Source organism: Pogona vitticeps, chromosome 5 (genome assembly GCF_051106095.1).
Source record: "Pogona vitticeps strain Pit_001003342236 chromosome 5, PviZW2.1, whole genome shotgun sequence".
NCBI classification, from domain to species: domain Eukaryota; kingdom Metazoa; phylum Chordata; class Lepidosauria; order Squamata; family Agamidae; genus Pogona; species Pogona vitticeps.
In genome coordinates, this window is record NC_135787.1 from 90,062,165 (window position 1) to 90,083,071 (window position 20,907).

The following is a 20,907-nucleotide window of genomic DNA, read 5'->3' on the forward strand; positions in this document are numbered from 1 at the left end:
AATGTGTTTTTTATGTTTTGTAATAATAAGTGATTTATGGAAGTAAGTATGTTTGTATTGCAATGTTAACCTGTTGATTTTGCTCCTGGTTGTTTTTGGGAGAAAAGCAATTTAGCTTTCCCCCGCAAAAACAACATATAAGGGGGGAGGTGTTACAGCCAGCTATGATGTCTCCTGTCCTTCAAGGTTTTGGAGGGAGTTTAACATCCAATAGTGGGAGGAAGGCGGGACATCAGTGGGTGGAGCTGGGATGGATATATATTGGGGAAAGTGTGTCATGAGGGAGTTCTGTTTTAAGTTCTGCTGGAGCAGTTCTGTATTGAGTTTTGTGGAGTTCTGTGTGAGCTCTGTGTTCTGTAGGAACAAACATTTAGAGTCTGTTTATGCTAGTGCCTTGATTTAAATAGTCTCTTGTTTTATTTGTTTACCAATCCAAGTGTGTACCAATCAATAAATTTTAGTTCTTTTGTTTTTGAAATCCATTCCTGTCTGTGTGACTCATTATAGGGAATGGTTGGTGGCAGTCTACCTGAAGTGTGAGAGAGTGTTGATGTAGTGTAACAGGCCTCCTTGGTGAAATAGAGAAGGAGGTTGTTACAAGCACCTTTTCAGCCAAGACAAGCACCTTCTAGGAAATACCAAGCACCTTTCAGACAACAGATCACGTTGAAAAGCACCTCTTCAATCAAGACAAGCCAATACAAGCACCTTTTGGGGGAAAGGGGGGCAGCAAAGGAGGGAGGGAACACCTTTTAAAAATCCAAAAATCAAAAATGTAAAAAAAAAAGCCCAAAAATAAAAATACAGTCCGTACAGCACTGTACCAGGCAATACCAGGCAGTACCAGGCAGTCTGAAGACTGTCTCCAAATCCACTCTCAAAACGCTGCAAAGAGCGAGGAAGAAGACAGGCACCCTTGAGTTCTCTCTTTTCCACCTTTTGTCGCCATATTGATTTCCCCCCTTATTAAATTAAGTAAATAAGGGATGCTTTAAGTCTTCTGTCAGCAGATTTTTTTTCTTTAAGGAGTGCTGTTTAAATCTTCTGTCAGCAAATGTCACTAAACTTTTCTTTTTCAGTCTTATTTACATATCCGATACAAGAGAGGGTGGAGCGTCCCTCAGAGATGAAGATTTTCACAGTCACCAAATCACAGCAATAAAAATTTAAAGGATCTGCAACACTTTGAAGCAAATAGGATTTGATATCAATATTTCAAGATAGTCACAGGAGTGAGACTTTTATCTTAGATTGTTCTCCTTTCATAACAAGGTGGTTTTCTCCCACTTCTCCTTTTTTCTCCTCTCTCTTCTTCTCCCAATCCAATCTGGGGGGGGGCTTACTTCTACTGTGACAGTAAGTTTTTTTTAAGTTAAAGTCCATTTTGCTCTTTTCTGTGTAGTTATTTGGCTCCATGGAACTTTTCCTTACATGAACAAATACTTTAACTTACTCAGAGTCTCTGGTTGACATATTTCCAATATCATTTTGCACTCTCTCACTCTCTGCTTGGGGTGTTCCCAGATCTTTGTCAAGATGGCTTCCTCCTCAGTCCATGCACTCAGATGTGACTTCGGAGGGGGAACCAGCCATCACTGTTTCCATTCCCCCTTTTGTCATCTCTGCTGCTTCAGACACTGCTTCTCCTAGCTGCATCCTCCCCCCTCCCGGTTTTGGGGGGGCGGAACCAAGGGGACCCAGTCAGTTTCAAGAGCTTGCCTGAAACCCGACTAGTTCTTGCCATGACAAAACCCTGCCTCTCAGGGATGGAACTCTTTTGTGCTCAATCACAGTTACTAGTCTTGGTCCCACTGTGGATGATGATAAATTGTAGCGTGTGAAACAAGATTTCAGCCTGTGCATTTTTACACATCTTTATATTTGCATAGTGAATATAGCTTTTAACAAAACCGAGGCCCAAATATTAAAACATATTTTGTACAAATGCAATTACCACTAGGATTGAAAGAATTCCAATGCATTTCATTCTATTTATCAGGAATCTGTAATACTACCAACATTTAATTTAAAGAAATCAGAAAATATACAAAACAGAAGCATGGATGAAAAGTGTTTATTCTATGTGAAAAATAAAAATGAAGAAACCTCATGGTACAAAATGCTCAGGGAAAGAGCCTTTAGGAAAACAGGGAAATGGGAAATGAATATGCATCCTTTTACTAGACCTTATAAAAACATGATTATAATACTAAATCTGATATAGAGCAGTCATTTGCATATGGTTTCCCAGGGCATTTTACAGTATACCATGAAACTGCTTCATTGTTCTAAGTATTATTAACCTAGAACTCCCTTCTGGTATTGGTGGACCTCTTAATGCCAACATTCTTAATATTGATGGTTTGTGGCTCAATGGCACAGAAAGAGACCTAATCTACACTCTTTTATTGGTGATCTCAGTGTCGATGGTCTGGATGCTGATGGTTTACAACTTGATAGCCCTGAAGGAGACCTCGACCTAGTATATTTCTTGAGCTCATATCTGATCATAATCAGAGCATGCATGTCTGCAGACAGAAACAAAGAGGTAATATGGGGGAACCACTGGTCTTCCCCCTCTGGAGATGATCTTGAATATCATTTCCCCCTACCCATTATCTTTCTCACCATCAGAATCTTGAAGCTGACTGAGAGTGAGGCTCAGAGGATCTATGTCTATTATTCAAACTAAGAGGGTTTTATTGAGATCAAGTGAACTCAGTTCTCATCTGTAGACAAAAGAAGCATCCATGTTGCTTCTTGGTGACTGTGATTGGATTTGTTAAACAATTTGAACAGTTCCTTGGTGGGAACAAACAATAGATTCTCTTCTTGCACATTAAAATTTTTATTTGATTTAACAGTAGGAGAATCAACAATAATTTCTGTGGGGTCAAATGACTTAACATTCAATAGCGGTTCCGTCTTGGACGTCAACTTTCTATTTAGTCTCTCATTATTTACTTCAGGGCTGGCCCAAAGTGTTCCTATGAGGCTTCCTCATAGCTCTGCTCTGGACTGCACATGTGGTTCCACAACAGGGGTGGTGGGCCCAATCCCCTTCTGGACAGGCACTGGTATGAGTAGGTCCCAGCCGGACCACCTTCTTCCAGGGGCCATGGCCTCAAGGAAAAACTATCACAATCCATTCTAGTGGATCTGGTACCACGTTGCCCGGTTTCCTCTCAGGTGGATCTGGCAGCAGGCCCCTCACTTTCAAATTGGGAAAATCTTCTAATGATTCACTTCTTATTTTATATGCCTTCTTTTGCTCTTTCCTTTCCCCTTCTTTTCCCAATCCTGGCTTCATGGTTATCCTAAACACTCTCATTCCTCCTTCTTTTCTTCCTCCCAGAGCGACAACAACTCCTCTTTATTGCCTCCTTTATTCTCCTCTGCCAAACAATCTTCCACCTCCCTTTTCCTCACACTTGGCCCCTCCTCTTTTTCTCCCTCTGTATTTGACTCCTTTCCCTTATCAGTCACACCCTTCTCCGTATTCTCTTTTGCTTCAGTCTTCATGGTTTGAAGGACAGCTCACTCACTGCTTTTCTTTCTACTTCTAACACTCCTTTACAGTGACATTTGTGTTTCTCCCCTAAGAGACCATTTTCCTTATTTGGCAGTGAGCCCAAGCAAACAATATTTTCAGTCTCCCTGGAATCAGAAGTAGACATTGGTATAGATAGGTGAACTACCGCAGATGCCTTCAGTCAATTAAGTGATGCTTATTTCTTATTTCTTTCCTTTTAACTCGTGCCATTTTGGGACTCTTTACCTTTAAATTAATTGTTAAAGGTGTAAGTTCTTTGATTTTATATTTCTCTGTTTTATCTATGTAAATTGTGTATATTTTAAATTGTTTCTATTTGTATGTTGTGAGCCGCCCAGAGTAGACCATGTCTAGATGGGTGGAATATAAATAAATAAATAAATAAATAAATAAATAATACATACATACATACATAAGTAAGTAAGTAAGTAAGTAAGTAAGTAAGTAAGTAAGTAAGTAAGTAAGTAAGTAAATAAATAAATAAATAGATAAATAAATAGATAAATAAATAAATAAATAAATAAATGCCAACCATTTTTTCTTTCCTCTTAATTGGTTGTTGTGGATTTTTCGGGCTCTTTCGCCGTGTTCTGACGGTTGTTCTTCCTAACATTTCGCCAGTCTCTATGGCCAGCATCTTTCCTCTTGATTATTTTAGGCTTTGGATGTTCCATTTCTGAGAATTCCTTCCTTTTTTTCACTGACAAAGAGGTCAGTTTTGAAGGTTTTGGCAGCTTCAATGTAATAACATACCCAGGAACTTTGTTTTTTTTTTTTTCAGTCTGAAAACTGAAATTTGATGCCATGAGGAATAGATTCTTGCTCATTTGAGTGAACAACCCCCATTATTCATTTTTTACAATGAAGTTTTACAAATAGAGGAAACTGCTGCCGATATTGATCTATAGAAATTGAATCTATCACCTCAAACAATTGTCACAGAAAAAAAGTATGGTGAACTTGTCTATTTTTGTGCACATTTGTGAAATTCTGGCAAATATTGCAGTTCTGCGTTTTATGACCTTCACTCAAGCACTGTAGGTACTTAATATGACTATTAGAAAATGGTATCTTGCCACTAGAATAAACTTAAAAGGAGTGGGAGGAACCACTCTGGCCATTTCACATCTCACCACCTCACCCCACCTCTGTTTTTGGTAGTGATGGTATGGCAATACAGGGTGTGTTTATTGCTTGGGTAATAGGAGTTATTGCTCCACTTGTACAGGTACTATGTGTCATGTTGCCTTTGTCAAAACTTTGTTGGCAGTTTGGTGCATTGGGGTTGGATTCAACCTGCTATCCCAGGTTGTTAAAAGGAATCCTCTTGGAAGGAGCTGGGGCAAGGCCATGGCTCAGGTACTGTTAACACAGCCCTGCTTTCAGATAGCAGGGATCTATGGAGTGGTATATGCTCATCTGGTCTCCAGACAATTGCCACTCCTGGTGAAACCTTCAGCAGCTGCTGAAGGCGTTAGTGATGGACATCAGGAGGCAATCGGGTCACTTGATGCAATGGATCCAGTTTCCTGAATGCTCAGCCAGGGACTGCTGGTATAACCAATAAAGTTGGGGCCTTTTCTTCCAAAGAGAAGTGTGTTGGCTTCTTTGTACGTAGGTGTAGATAGCCCAGGGACTGCTCAGCACTAGGCCAACAATAATTGATTGGTAGGTTTTCTCCTATTAAAAGGCAGCTGCTGCTTCAGATAGGACTCTTTTTTTTGCCCCTGTTTATGTGTCCATGAAAAATCACCAAAACTGGCATCTGTTTAGTCACAAAATGAAGGTTTAATAAAAAGTCTAGTCCCCATCTGGGTTTAGCTCATCTCTAGTTAACACATTAATGCTATGAGTTAAAAGACCAAGCAAAACATTATAGTAACATATTTATGGGTTTGCACTCCAAAGTTTTGAAGTCACATTAAAGGAAAGGGGGAAAAGTAAAATGATAGAATGCAAAGCAAGGTTTTAAAAATAAACGAAGAATCAAATGAAGCAGCGAGCCATCTTGTCAGGAACAGATTCTGCAGGTGTTATGGTTGGGATTGTTGGTACACTGAAGCAACTGAACTGGCCTGTTGTAACATGATAAAGAAATACATAAGCAAGTCTATTCATACAGTAGCTGTTTGGGTCAAGTTCAGTACAAGAAACTACAGATCGACTCAAGTACTCTACAATCTGTTTTGTATTACAATCCTTTATATGCTCATAACGTTAAGACAGTTCTCAATTATTTATACAATTACAATAGAATAAGGCACATTCTGCATATTCTTTTTAAATGCATTGATGATGTAAGAAAGCTTTGATTCTCTGTAAAAACTAAACCATGTTTGCTAATTTACTGGATTGAGCTGTACATCTGCAAAATCAGATAAAGAAAAGGCAGATCTCCAACATCCAGTGTTTACAGGGGAATCTATGTATTCCAAAAAAGAATTGTGTTAAGGCAGTTGTCAGTTTATAAAACAAGCAATTAGCAATAGCCTTAATTCTATGAAAGTCTCTAAGGACTATAAATAGGAATTGAAAGAGTGGCTTACATCTATGCAACATGAGTCTAATGGCATTTTTAACTTGTTCATTCAAGCAGCTGCACCAAATGCCGTATCATAGATTGCATTAAAACAAAACAAAACACTGAGTGTCAGCAAGTATCTGCACAGGGAATGTGTGTTTGATGAAAACTAGGTCTAAAGCCACCACAGCTCTCTGAACTAGTGTCCATGTCAAACTAATTTTCATATTGGTACTACCGCTACTGCTACTACTACTACTGTAGATCTCTATATAGTTCAGTTATGTTTAGAGACCATAAGCTCAGTTTTACAAGTGAATTATGCTAGTAATTTAAAATAGTCTGAAGGCTAAACCAGATGGGATACCAGCAGCCATACATTTCTTTTTATGTGCTAGCCCAGATAATAAAAGGTATAAATGGAAGAGAAGGGCTCACTTATCTCCCTTCTTAATGTACTTCCTTTGGACATTGTTCTTGTTTCAAGACTCTTTCTGTAATCAGAACTGAGAGTGGAGAGCAGGGCTCCCTAAACCAAACAACCTTGAGAACATAAGAGTACGAAAACAGAAAGTTGGGGAGACTACTTTTTTTGTGTACAACTTTTACTGTTCAACTCTCCTTTCACCGTCCAATTTGTATGTGAACTGACATGAGAATACAGGATTTCTGAATTTATTCAGTTTTACCTTTACTATTTTAAACAAGCTGATAACTAGCACATAAAATAATACAGCAAATTACCTGTAATTATCTTCACATGAGACACTTATTCGTCGGCTTTCCAGGATTTCTTTCAGCTTTGCTACAGAATGGCCTGTGCAAGATTCACTGGAAATAAAAGAAATCATGTTTCTGTTCCAAATGTCCTACCAAATGATAGTTGCCACTGTAATATTTACTGCTAGCTGTCTAGAGATTTGACATCATATGTTACAAGTAATAAGGAAATTAATGGGACCATAATAATGGTTCTTTTGACAACAATGGTTGAAATCCTGTTGTTTAGCATAACAAGGCAAACTAGAGTAGGCTCAGTGGGGATTTGGTGAGTCATCTCCTTTGATTCAAATGAGCCTACTCTAGTTGTTATTTACTATGTAAAAGATCTCAGAGCATGGCACAATCAATGAAATTACCTTAAAAGAATCTAACAGTACCCAAATACGTCAGTGCAAATCACTATGCTAAGTAATAAGATTAGAGATACAGTGGTGCCTTGTAAATCCGGAGCTGGAGTCCCGGAGGCAGTTTGTGTCATTCTGCCAACTCCTGCGACGTCACTGGAACCAGTTGTACTGGCTCTTGCCTTTCCACTGGACTACTTCAGCGACATGGAGACGGGGGGATTTGCTGCTTGGGTAACAGCCTGTCCTCCATATTATTTTACCCAGGCTTCGTGCTCTGGAGAGGACACTCCAGCTTCGCATACAGCGTCGAAACAACACGGGAAGTAGCAGTTACCGGTTATAAGTCTCTGCTCAATTGGCATAGAGCAGGACGCCAGGGGCTACTTCTGACGGTGGGAGAGGTCATTGCACCTCACTAGGTAGATACCGCCCGCCTTAAGCTGGGCAGCCCCCAGCCAGTAAGGTGCTACCTCGCCACGGTCTGTTAACTTCACGGGGTGCGTGGGGTTTAGGGTCAAACCCGACAAGCAGATCGATAACTGTGCACCATGCAACAATCACAAGAAAACTTCTGCCCTTAAGCTGGGCACCTGGAATGTACGGACAATGACCCCTGGCTTTCCTGACTATGGCTTTCCTGACGACCTCCAAGAAATAGACGATATGCGCAAGACAGCTGTCATTGACATGGAATTAAGTAGACTACAGATGGACATTGTTGCCCTGCAAGAGACAAGATTGCCAGACTCGGGATCTGTCAAAGAAAAAAACTTCTCATTTTTCTGGCAGGGAAAACCATTGAATGAGACCAGGGAATATGGTGTTGGCTTTGCAGTCAGAAATACTCTCCTGAGATGCATTGTTCCACCTACTGTGGGGAGTGAAAGAATCCTGTCTCTGCAGCTCCACTCATCAGCAGGACCAGTAACCCTCATTAGTGCATATGCACCAACACTGTCATCCACTCCAGAAGTGAAAGACAAATTCTATGACGATCTGGCAGCTACTATCCAAAAAGTCCCTGAAAGAGAGGCACTGTTCATTCTTGGAGACTTTAATGCTAGAGTTGGTGCTGATCATAATTCTTGGCCCACTTGTCTAGGCCGTTTTGGCATTGGAAAGATGAATGAAAATGGCCAACGCTTGCTGGAGTTTTGCTGTTATTATGGTCTCTGTGTCAGCAACACATTCTTTAATACGAAGCTGCAACACAGAGTTTCCTGGAGACATCTAAGATCCAAGCATTGGCATCAGCTTGATCTGATCCTCACTAGACGTTCTAGCCTCCCTAGTATTACGATCACACGCAGTTACCAGAGTGCTGATTGTGATACTGATCACTCCCTGGTGTGTAGTAGAGTAAAACTACGAACAAAGAGAGTATATCACACGAAAAAGGAAGGAAGACCACGTATTGACATCAGCAAGACTCGTGATCAAAGAAAAGTGAAGGAATTCACCCAAGCACTCGAGGAAGCTCTCCCAGGTCCGGCTAATGTAAATGCACCTAAACGATGGGAACACTTCAAGAACGCTGTCTATAACACCGCCTTGTCCACCTTTGGCAAGAAGACCAAAAAGATGGCTGACTGGTTCGAAGCCCATTCAGAGGAGCTAATGCCAGCCATCGAGGATAAGAGAAGAGCTCTAGCAGCATACAAAACCTGTCCTAGCGAGTACAACTTGCAAGCTCTTCGAGCTGCTCGTAGCCAAGTCCAACAGGCTGCCAGGAGATGCTCCAATGATTATTGGCTCCAGCTCTGCTCCCAGATACAGATAGCAGCGGACACAGGTAACATCAAAGGAATGTATGACGGTATCAAACAGGCCTTAGGTCCAATGCAGAAGAAATCTGCTCCCTTGAAGTCTGCTACAGGTGTGCCCATCCAGGACCGAGCACAGCAGATGGAACGCTGGGTACAGCACTACTCCGAGCTATATTCCAGAGAGAATGTAGTAACCGAAGAAGCATTAAATAACATTGAGTGCCTGCCTGTCTTGGAAGAGCTGGACAGTGAACCAACCTTAGCAGAAATAAAAGCGGCCTTGGATTCCCTCGCCTCCGGCAAGGCACCTGGAAAGGATAACATCCCTGCTGAAGTGCTGAAGTGCTGTAAGGAGATCATCACCACTGAACTGTATGAAGTCTTTTGTCTCTGCTGGAGGGAAGGTGGAGTCCCACAGGACATGAAGGACGCAAACATCGTCACATTGTACAAGAACAAAGGCGACAGGGGTGACTGCAATAACTACCGTGGCATCTCTCTTCTTTGCGTTGTAGGGAAGCTGCTTGCCCGTGTTGTGCTGAAGAGGCTCCAGGTTCTTGCAGACAGAGTCTATCCAGAATCACAGTGTGGATTCCGAGCTAATAGATCCACCACTGACATGGTATTCTCCCTCCGACAGCTGCAGGAGAAATGCAGGGAACAACAGCCACTCTTAGTGGCCTTCATAGACCTTACAAAAGCATTTGACTTGGTTAGCAGGGATGGCCTTTTTAAAATACTTCCCAAGATTGGATGTCCACCCCGTCTCCTTAACATCATCAGATCCTTCCATGAGGGAATGAAAGGCACTGTAGTTTTTGACGGCTCAGCATCAGACCCCTTTGACATCCGAAGCGGAGTGAAACAGGGCTGTGTCCTTGCACCAACACTTTTTGGGATCTTTTTTGCTGTCATGCTGAAGCATGCCTTTGGAACTGCAACCGAGGGTGTCTATCTCCGGACTAGATCAGACGGAAAGCTCTTTAATCTCTCTAGATTGAGAGCGAAGACCAAAGTCCAACTGAAATGCATGCGGGACTTCCTCTTCGCAGATGATGCAGCCATTGTTGCCCACTCTGCTGAAGACCTCCAACAACTCATAAATCGATTCAGCAAGGCCTGCCAAGACTTTGGACTAACAATCAGCCTGAAGAAAACACAAGTCATGGGCCAGGGTGTGGACTCACCTCCTTCTATTACCATCTCCACACAAGAACTGGAGGTTGTTCATGACTTTGTGTACCTTGGCTCAACCATCTCTGACACCCTGTCTCTGGATGTCGAGCTGGACAAACGCATTGGCAAAGCAGCTACCATGTTCTCTAGACTCACAAAGAGAGTATGGCTCAATAAGAAGCTGACGACACATACGAAGATCCAAGTCTATAGAGCCTGTGTCCTAAGCACACTCCTGTACTGTAGTGAGTCCTGGACCATTTGTGCACGGCAGGAGAGGAAGCTAAACACCTTCCATATGCATTGTCTCCGACGGATTTTTGGTATCACCTGGCAGGACAAAGTTCCAAACAGAGTAGTCCTAGAACGAGCTGGAATTTTCAGCATGAACACATTACTGAAACAGCGACGTCTATGTTGGCTTGGGCATGTAGTGAGAATGGCTGATGGTCGGATTCCAAAGGATCTCCTGTATGGAGAATTAGTGCAGGGAAACCGCCCCAGAGGGAGACCACAGCTGCGATACAAGGATATCTGCAAGCGAGATCTGAAGGCCTTAGGAATGGACCTCAACAGATGGGAAACCCTGACATCTGAGCGTTTAGCCTGGAGGCAGGCATTGCATCACGGCCTCTCCCAATTTGAAGAGACCCTTGCCCAGCAGGCTGAGGCAAAGAGGAAGTCACAAAAGCAGCAAAACCAGGGAGCTGGGCAGGGGACAAATTGGATTTGTCTTCAGTGTGGAAGAGACTGTCACTCTCGAATCGGCCTCCTCAGCCACACTAGACGCTGCTCCAAGTCCTCCATACAGAGCACGATACCATAGTCTTTTGAGACTGAAGGATGCCTAACATAGGTGCCTCGTATAACGAGTGCCCCGTTTAATGATGAATCCGCATAGTGATGGCTTTTTTGCAATCGCTTTTGTGATCGCATTACGATGTTGCCTATGGGGAAAAATCGCTTTGCGATTTTTTCCCCATAGGCCCCATTTTCCCCCAGCTGAGCGGCGGGAGCCTCCGACCATGGATGGGGTAGCCAGCCGCGGGGCAGATCCAAGCCCAGGATGCCTGAAAGGCATCTGGACCCTCCCACCCTGCCGCCGCCGCCGCTTGGATCCGCCTCACGGCCGGCTACCCCATTCATGGTTGGACTCCCGAGAGTCCGACCATAGATGGGGTAGCCGGCCGCGATGCGGATCCTGGCCGCCCTCCTCCCAACCCTTCACCCCCTTCGCCGCCGCTGGGCTTTGGATGCGGCTTCCGAAACCCAGCAGCGGTGGTGGAGATGAGGGTGAGGGGTGGGTCGGGCAGAGCCAGGAGGAGGGCAAGGCTCGGGTGTTCCCGGCCGCCCTCCTCCCAACCCCTCACCCCCTTCTCCGCCGCCACCACTGGGCTTTGGAACTGGCTTCCGAAACCCAGTGGCGGCGGAGATGAGGGTGAGGGGTGGGTCGGGCAGAGCCAGGAGGAGGGGTAAGGCTCTGCTGCCACTGCTCGGATGCACTGGGCAGCATTTTTGTGGCCAGCGCTTCCGAGAGGCCTTGGGGGAAGGCTTCTCCACCGCCGCTCGGACGCGCTGGCCGGGCACGGGGGGCTCCAAGCGGCGGGGGCAGGGGGGGTTCCGGATGGCTTCCAGTGCTTCGCCTGGAAGTCATCCGGACCCCCCCTACCCTGACCCCACCGCCGGGAGCCGCGCTGCACCCGCTTATCCCAGCCATGCTCGGACTCCCGGGAGTCCCAACATGGCTGGGATAGGCGGGCGTGGCGCGGCTCCCGGTGGCGGGGGCAGGGTAGGGGGGTCCGGATGGCTTCCATTGCTTCGCCTGGAAGCCATCCGGACACCCCCTACCCTGCCCCCGCCGCCGCTGAGAGCCTTCCGAGCTCTCAAAGGGCTTCCTCCTATGTGGGGGGGGGGAAGCCCTTTGAGATCTCGGAAGGTAAATGTCGGCGGTCGGCGGTGGCTTCGGGGTCCTTCCAAAGCCACCACCGACCAACTGCCGACATTTTCTCCCAGCTGAGCGGCGGGCCTTTGAAGATCCTGCCGCTCAGCTGGGGGAAAATGCCAAAGGCCCCATTTTCGGTCTGCTGGTCGCGGTTCCAAAATCGCTGTCCCGCTGTGTTGCCTCACTTTAGAGGCACCGAAAATGCCCCCCCTATGGAGGAACATCGCTGAACGGTGAGTTTATCCCCATAGGAACGCATTAAACGAAGTTAAACGAAGTTTAATGCATTCCTATGGGTTTTTCCGTTCCCGTTTAAGTAAAGTGTTCTAAATTCTGTATTAGTTGTAAATGCATTTCAAGAAAAGAAAAGTGTCTCATTCCTAAATGCTTTTTGAAATTCCAGTGCCTTCATTTACAAGAAGAGAGCCATTCTCCCTCTTGTACCTAAAAATAAGAAGCTATGAATGGGCTTGCCCTGACATTGCCACCCCATTACATCCTCTAAGAATCCTACTTTGGAAAATATAAAAACCAGCAATAATGATATTTTGCCTTACTATTTTTTGTTTAACAACAAAAGGGGGAAATGGATCTGGCTAACACAGAAATAATCAGTACAAATAATATTCCTTCCCTTATAATGTAAATTACACTTCAGTACTTTTGTTATGCTTTCTTCCACCATGGAACTTCAGAAGCACTACCAGAAAAACACAAGAAAAACAGGGGTGATGTTGAATTAACATTTAATTTCCCCCCTTTTCTTTTTCAGTGAATTACCTAATGATGTATGTAGGTAAGTTTAGATTCTGGACTTAATGTTCATAAAGGTTGCAGGAGAGGGAAGAGCTTTATACAGTCCTATGTATTACTTCTGTTGCCAAGTATACAATTAATATTTGTCATCTCCTTTCTTCACTCAATCTTTCCATGGTTTTCTACTTCCCTGATATATAAGAGCAAACCAATAGTTTATTAATCCTAATTTTTTAAAAGCAAAAAAGTACTCAGAACATGTGAAAATTATGATCAAAATCATCTTGCACAATTTATGCTGTTGTAGAGGAAATTATGTCAATTGCATCAACCAGCATCCAAGAGAGGACTAAAATTAGCACTCACTAGCTAAAGCCCAGACATCTGGTCATGCTGATGAAGATGATGTCATTTTTTCTATGGTGGCCTAAGTTATGCCCTCCCACAAGAGGAGGGCATAACTTAGGCCACCATAGACTGACCCCATCTTTGCTGTCCTTTCACAAGCAGGCAAAGACCTTTGTCTTCAGGCAAGCCTTCCCTTAGTAACCTAGCTACCTGTTTCTGATTTTTGGATAGATTGTTATTGTGTTGATTTTTAGATGGATTGTTACTGTGTTCTTCATTTCTCAGAGTGACTTTTTTCTCTTTTAATATTTGTATGCATATTGTTTCTAGCTTTAATACTGCCTTTTAATTATGTAAGATGCCTGTTTATATTCATTGTTCTTAGCTTTAAATATTGTCCTTTAATGATGTTGTGACAAACCCAGACCTACTGGGATCTGCCACACAGTTACACTAAGCTGCCACCAACCATTCCCTGTAAGAAGTCACACAGACCAGGGATGGATTTTTAAACAATAAAAAGAATAAGGTTTATTTAAATACACACAGGGAAAATAAAACAATCAGGTGAATCAGATAAAGTAACGTGGCTTAGTTTCACTCCCACATACATACAGGTTGGTTCACACAGAACCTTAACTTAAAGCACAGACCCTGAACCTATCAGTTCTGGCTAACCCACAGACACCTGAACCTATCAGGTTGGTACTCTGACACACAGTAGTACCCTGTCTGACACACAGACTCCCACAACAGCTTCTTCTTCCCAGCTGCTGCTTCGTCACAACCCAGTGTCTCTCAGCATCTCTCTTAGTGTGTCTCAGTCTGTCTTCCACCACACAGGCATCACTTATTTATACAGTACAGCCCCTCCTCCTGATGTCCCGCCTTCCACTCCCCATAGGATGGAACTTTCCCTCCAAACCCATGACAGACAGGTAACATCAGTGCTGTATGTAACACCTCCCCTCTTTATAAGTTGTTTTGTAGGGGGAAAGCTAAAAGTGCTTTTCACCAAAAAACAACCTGGATAAAACATACAACAACAGTTATACATACCATATAATACCATACTTACTCATACTTACATTCTAAGTTTACCATAGCAAATATGCATTTAAACATTTACCATATACATTACATCCATTTACCTTTATTTATACAAACCAAATTCAAAACCAGGTACATTTAACTTTTGTCATCATTATATACACATAGTCCATGTTTCTTTCGCCGTCTTCATTCTTCAGGTCTTCTTGATAAGGCGTCAGCAACACAGTTCACTGACCCTCTGACCACCTTCACTTCAAAGTCATAGTCCTGTAGGTTTAAAGCCCACCTCATAAGTTTGCTATTGTGGGTTTTCATTGTCTTTAACCATTGCAATGGTGAATGGTCAGTACACAGAATAAAATGTCTTCCCCAGATGTAAGGCTTGGCCTTCTGGATCGCGTAGACTATGGCCAAACACTCCTTCTCCACGGTTGCCAAATGTCTCTCACCTTTTTGAAGTTTCCTACTCAGGTAGGACACTGGATGCTGGTCACCATTCTCATCCTCCTGGCACAGAACTGCTCCTACGCCGCTGTTAGACGCATCGGTGTAGATGATGAACTCCCGGTCGAAGTCTGGAGCACGCAGGACTGGATAGTTGATTAACGCCTCCTTCAACCTCTGGAACGCCGCCTCACAGTCGCTGGTCCACGGGATGCGGTCATCAGCCTTCTTCCTCGTCAGATCGGTCAGCGGAGCCGCAATCTCGCTAAACCTCGGGATGAACTTTCGGTAGTAGCCCACCAACCCAAGAAATGATTTGACTTTTTTCTTGGTGCTGGGTCTAGGCCAATCACGAACAGCTTCTATTTTGGCCTCCAGGGGTTTTATCATTCCTCCCCCTACCATGTGACCCAAGTATTTTATTTCTGGGCTACCCAGCTGACACTTGCTGGCCTTTACCGTTAGCCCTGCTGCACTTAACCTCTGCAGCACTAACTCCAGGTGTATCAGGTGATCTTCCCAGGTATTACTGAAGATCCCTATGTCGTCAATGTAGGCCACTGTAAAGTCACTGAGCCCTGCCAAGGTCTGGTCCATCAGCCTTTGGAATGTGGCTGGTGCATTTCTGAGACCAAAGCTCAGGACTCGAAACTCATAGAGACCAAAAGGGCTGCAAAAGGCAGTCTTTTCTTGATCCCTGGGATCAATTCTTAATTGCCAATATCCCTTTACCAGGTTCAATGATGAGATGAACCGACAACCCCCTATGGTTTCAATCAGGTTGTCTAGCCTGGGCATTGGGTAGGCATCAGGAGGGGTTACACGGTTTAATTTCCTGTAATCAACACAAAACCTAATGCTCCCATCAGGCTTGTCCACAAGGACTATCGGAGAGGACCAAGGACTAGAAGAGGGGACGATTATGTTCTCCCTCAGCATCTCGTCCAGCTCCTTCCGCACCTTGTCCCTATAGGGTCCCGTTACTCGGTATGGGGATACTGCCTGCGGGGGTGCATCCCCGGTGTGGATCCGATGCATCACTCCCTTCACTATCCCCGGCTTGTTGGAAAACACCTGTTGATATTTACTAAGCAGCATTTTTAGTTCTTGCTGCTGGTCTTGGGTGAGTGCAGGACTGATCTTTACCTCCTCTGGGTTGTATTTTACTTCCCCTCTACCCTCCCAGAAGGGTAATTCCGCTTCCTCACTCTCAGCTGCTTTTATCGCGAATAAAACCCTCTGTTCCCCTCTGTAGTAGGGTTTTAGGGCATTCACATGAACCACCCTCCTTGCTTGGTTCTCCTCCTGCTCTATTAGGTAGTTCAGGTCTGACATCTTGGAAATGACCCTATATGGTCCTGCCCATTTGAGCTGCAGTTTATTCTCTCTGCAGGGCCTAAGCCAAAGCACTTCCTCCCCTGGGTCAAAGTGCCTCTCTCTAGCTTTGTGGTCATACCATGTTTTCTGTCTGACCTTCTGAGCTTGCAGGTTTTCTGCTGCCAGCTCTAAATTTCTCCTTAGGTCATTCATCAAGGTGTCTATGTATGTCACAACGTCTTGTGGGTCATCCTGGTTGATCTGCTCCCAATTTTGTTTGATCAAATCAAGGGGCCCTTTCACCCCTAAGTGTGCAGCAAACATGTCAGAGTGACCCCTTTGTAAGATCATGGGGCGATACTTTTCAGGTACCACCAGCTGACTTCTGATCCCATCTCCCCCTTTTGAGATATTCCTCAGGGTTTCTCTATATAAAATCCCCTTTTTCTCCAGAAATCTCACTGGGGTTTCAGGTGTTAGCTGGGCGTCAGTCACCTGTTCAAAACACTTTTGGAGAGTGGCGTCTGCCTTTTGCTCCTGTCCAAATCTGCTGTCTGTGGTTAAGGTTTCCACCACAGCTTCTGAACTCCCCTCTGCTTCCGTCTCTGGCTCATCATTACCCCCCTGAACTGTCCCCGTGGTGGCTTGTGAGCGTGTAATCACTAGCACCCGTTTCACATGTTCAGCCAGGTCATTTCCCACGAGTACGGCTGCTGGCAGAGTCGATGAAATCGCTAGCCGCCAAACGCCCCTCCAGCCTTGAAAGTTGACCGGTACCTCTGCTACTGGCAGAGAGATTACCTGCCCCTCAATCCCTGCCACCTTCATGCTCTCATTTGGGATTATAAACTCCCGAGGAATAATATCTGGATGGCACAGGGTTACCTGGGAACAAGTGTCCCGCAGCCCCCTATACTGACGGTCAAGTATTCCTACGTCCACCCCGGCTGTCTCAAACAACTGAGAATCTGTTTTCACCAGCAAGCAGCGCTTTACCTCTATAAGAGGACCATTTTCCTCAGCCTGATCAGCAGAGGTAGCTGTTCCAGACTGAGTAGTCATGGCAACAGGCTCCCTCAGTGACACTGAGCCTTGCTCTTTCTGGACACAGAACACAGCTTTTGGCTTGGTCCCACTAGACTCCTGAGGCACCATTCCTTTTAGCTGCTTCAATTTCTCACACTCTGAGATTAGATGACCCTTTCCCTGACAGAAATAACATTTTCTGGTGTATTTTGATTCTCTCTCATCTTGTTTTGGTTTTCCCTCCAAAATCTGAGGTCTTAGTTTCATGTCTGAGGGCTTCCCTTCACCATGGGCCCCTCCCCCTTGCTGGCTTTTTCCTTTTATTCTCAAATCCAGCTCCTTTTGCTTGGCCTCAAACTCAGCCCTGATCTGTAAAATTTCTTCCTCAGCCCTAGCTTTTATCTCTTTTACTTTTTCTTCCGTCTTATCTCTGATTTCTTTTAATTTAATGTCTTTTTGCTGATTATATTTTTCAAGATCTTGCTCCCTTTGTCTGGCCTGAGCCTCATACTTTTCTTTCTTTGACATTTCTTCCACTGATAAATTGTTAATGAACTTATTTAGGAACTTCAATTCTAATTGTACCATTCTAATTTGGAGTTTCAGTTCCATCTGTTTGATCCTCATGTCCATTCCCCTTTTCTTGGCATCTGCCTCTGCCTGACTGATTTCAGCTCTTTCTTTTCTTCTGATTTCCATTTCCCTCACCCTCAGTTCATGCTGTTGGGCTAGGAGCATTTTTCTGAGTTCTGGGTTCTGCTCTCCTGTGCTGTCACCCTGCACTGAGCCAAATTCATCCTCAGAACCTTGGTCAATCTGGGGGTCTTTCACTTCACTCATGTCTGCTATCTGGCTTCGAGTCAAGGGCATAATCCCCCCTCAGAACAGGCTGCTTTAAAAAGTCAAGCCTCAAAATAAAACGACCACTTTTTTCCTTCTTGCCTCAGAACCAGCCTTCTCTAGGCTGCTGTTCTTCAGCACTAACTTGCAACAGTATCGAGTCAGAGCCTACCCCCCTCTGCTGGGCCTCTCAGCTGGCAAGCTAGCTCGCTGTTGCTACGCAGTTTTGCCTCAGCTTTTTCCCGCCAAAACTAGGCTGCCTCAGAGCACTTTAATCTAAGTCTCCCCAGTTGGCACGTTCTTCTACTAGCGCACCTCCCCGTGAGGTACACCTAGAAGATTACCTACGCGCCTCAGACTGTCCCTGACTAGACCCCCCTTGCTCTGGGCACACTTGCCAAGGCTTTGCTGGACCGCTGGACAACTGGACCAGTCGTATCCCACACGCTGGACACCAATCAATGTGACAAACCCAGACCTACTGGGATCTGCCACACAGTTACACTAAGCTGCCACCAACCATTCCCTGTAAGAAGTCACACAGACCAGGGATGGATTTTTAAACAATAAAAAGAATAAGGTTTATTTAAATACACACAGGGAAAATAAAACAATCAGGTGAATCAGATAAAGTAACGTGGCTTAGTTTCACTCCCACATACATACAGGTTGGTTCACACAGAACCTTAACTTAAAGCACAGACCCTGAACCTATCAGTTCTGGCTAACCCACAGACACCTGAACCTATCAGGTTGGTACTCTGACACACAGTAGTACCCTGTCTGACACACAGACTCCCACAACAGCTTCTTCTTCCCAGCTGCTGCTTCGTCACAACCCAGTGTCTCTCAGCATCTCTCTTAGTGTGTCTCAGTCTGTCTTCCACCACACAGGCATCACTTATTTATACAGTACAGCCCCTCCTCCTGATGTCCCGCCTTCCACTCCCCATAGGATGGAACTTTCCCTCCAAACCCATGACAGACAGGTAACATCAGTGCTGTATGTAACAGATGTTAATTACCCTTATATATTCATTGTTCTAAACTTTAATATTGTATTTCAATGTTATAAGCTGCCTTGGGTCCTTTTCAAGGAGAAAGGCATAGTAAAAATATTCGAAATAAATAAATAAAATCAATTATTCAAGAGGATTTTGGCCAAAGGCACTTAAATCAGGATCATAATGATGAGAGGAACAAAATATATGTGTTTATCTCTGTTTCAAAAAATAAAAAGGGGGGATACAGGTACATCCATATGCTAGAACTTTCTGTATCTCTTATATAACATAGATTTATTCAGTACTGTACTGCTGTTTCCAGACTGGACTGGTATACACTGTCTGTTACTTTCCCCTTCCTTTCCCTATTTTAACTTCTGTTTCTTCTTTTAGCCCTCAACTATTTTGGGGGGGGGTGCATCTTTCTTTCTCTTTTCCCCCTAGGGTCTTATTTTGTTCCTGTTGTCCTAAGGTTTAGGGTTACTTTGCCTGCTGTTTGCTATCTGTACAATGAACAACTACTAGTAGATATTTCTACCATGATTTATAATCTCAAACAGCAGAAACAGAATGTTTTTCTGTGATATCCAGCCCTCTACTGGCAAAAAGTCATATATAGATTACAGACTTGAACTGCTTGAACTGCTTTAATAGTCAAGCATTTCATCTTTTCAAGTACAGTTCTGTACTATAAGTACTGTGATAATGTAACACAGTACTTATAGCAAATGACAATTTGGAGAATTTTTTAAACTTAGGCCTCTGACATAAAACAAAAGGCAGAGAATAATGTCACAAATAGTGATACAGTACTAGACAGTGTACATATTTTTAAAAAACTCTTTCTTTAATATTCTGCAATGCCATTCCAATGTTCTTCCATAAAGATTACAACATCTGTTGTAAGCCGCCCAGAGACCTTCGGGTAGTGTGGGCGGCATATAAGTTAAATAAATAAATAAATAAATAAATAAATAAATAAATAAATAAATAAATAAATAAATAAATAACTAACTAACTAACTAACTAAAGAAAGAAAGAAAGAAAGAAAGAAAGAAAGAAAGAAAGAAAGAAAGAAAGAAAGAAAGATAAAAAGTGCATCAATTTATAATGTTAATTTAACAACAACAAAGCTATTTCAAGATGGTTGCCTAGATTGTGCTTTTGCTCTGGAAACAAAAACAGTAAAACCAATGAAGGAGAAGTCCTTCTTCTGGGAACAAGCAAATCCGTTTAGTAGAAATATAATATTTTTACATACTCCATTTAAACATTTTATTCTGCTTCAGCAAACCATACCTTTGAGGTCTATCGATGTCATGCATCAGCCAAATGTGCACCTTGGAGACTTTATCCGGATTTAAGTTAAAAATTTCAATGCTGCCAAAGATGCTGAAAGAACAGGACAAGGATTTGTGTGTGCATACTTAATAAATGATTGATCAGCAATTGTCACAAAAGGGATTAAATCCAGTGGTGCAATTCTGCTGGATCCTATTGGCGGTGCCAGAGTCGATACATTCCCTTCCATCTGTCAGGTCTCTGAATTCCCTAAAAACCTGCTGAGAAGGGTGGGGAGGACTTATTTACTTATTTATTTCATAGAATCATAGAATCATTGAGCTGAAGGGGCCTTTAAGATCACTGAGTCCAACCCCCTGCCCAATGCAGGAATCCAAATCAAAGCAGATCTAACAGATGGTTCTCAAATTTTATCTTGAATGCCTCCAGTTTTGGAGCGTTTACCACCTCCTGAGGTAACTGGTTTCATTGTTGTACTACTCTAACAGTTAAATTTTTTTTTTATATTTAGCCTAAAGCTGGCTGCCTGTATCTTGAGCCCATTATCAAATGTTCTGCCCTCTGGAATGATCAAAAACATATCTTGTTCCTCCTCTAGATACTTGAATTAGAAAAATGCTATTACCGTGGTGCCCCGCAAGATGATCGCCTCACAGCACGAAAAACCCGCTAGACGAATGGATCTGGCTAGGGTTTTGGTGCTTCGCTAGATGACCATCCCGAATGGCC

General features: G+C 43.7%; 1 protein-coding gene across 2 annotated transcripts in view; it reads right to left on the reverse strand.

Annotated features, from left to right (window-relative positions):
- Window positions 1-5,321: 5,321 nt before the first annotated feature.
- The window catches only part of LOC110085956 (ADP-ribosyl cyclase/cyclic ADP-ribose hydrolase 1), a 50,352-nt gene continuing 34,766 nt past the window's right edge, over window positions 5,322-20,907 (reverse strand). Inside the window, exons 6-8 of one of the 2 annotated variants that reach the window (XM_020806580.3) lie at window positions 20,176-20,268; window positions 6,819-6,905; window positions 5,322-5,628 (exon numbers count right to left, since the gene is read on the reverse strand). In XM_020806580.3, coding sequence (XP_020662239.1) covers window positions 5,565-5,628; window positions 6,819-6,905; window positions 20,176-20,268 — 244 coding nt within the window. In that variant the 3' untranslated portion in view covers window positions 5,322-5,564. Of the gene's footprint in view, window positions 5,629-6,818; window positions 6,906-20,175; window positions 20,269-20,907 lie in introns of those variants that run through there. The other variant, XR_012087568.2, reaches the window with a different exon arrangement.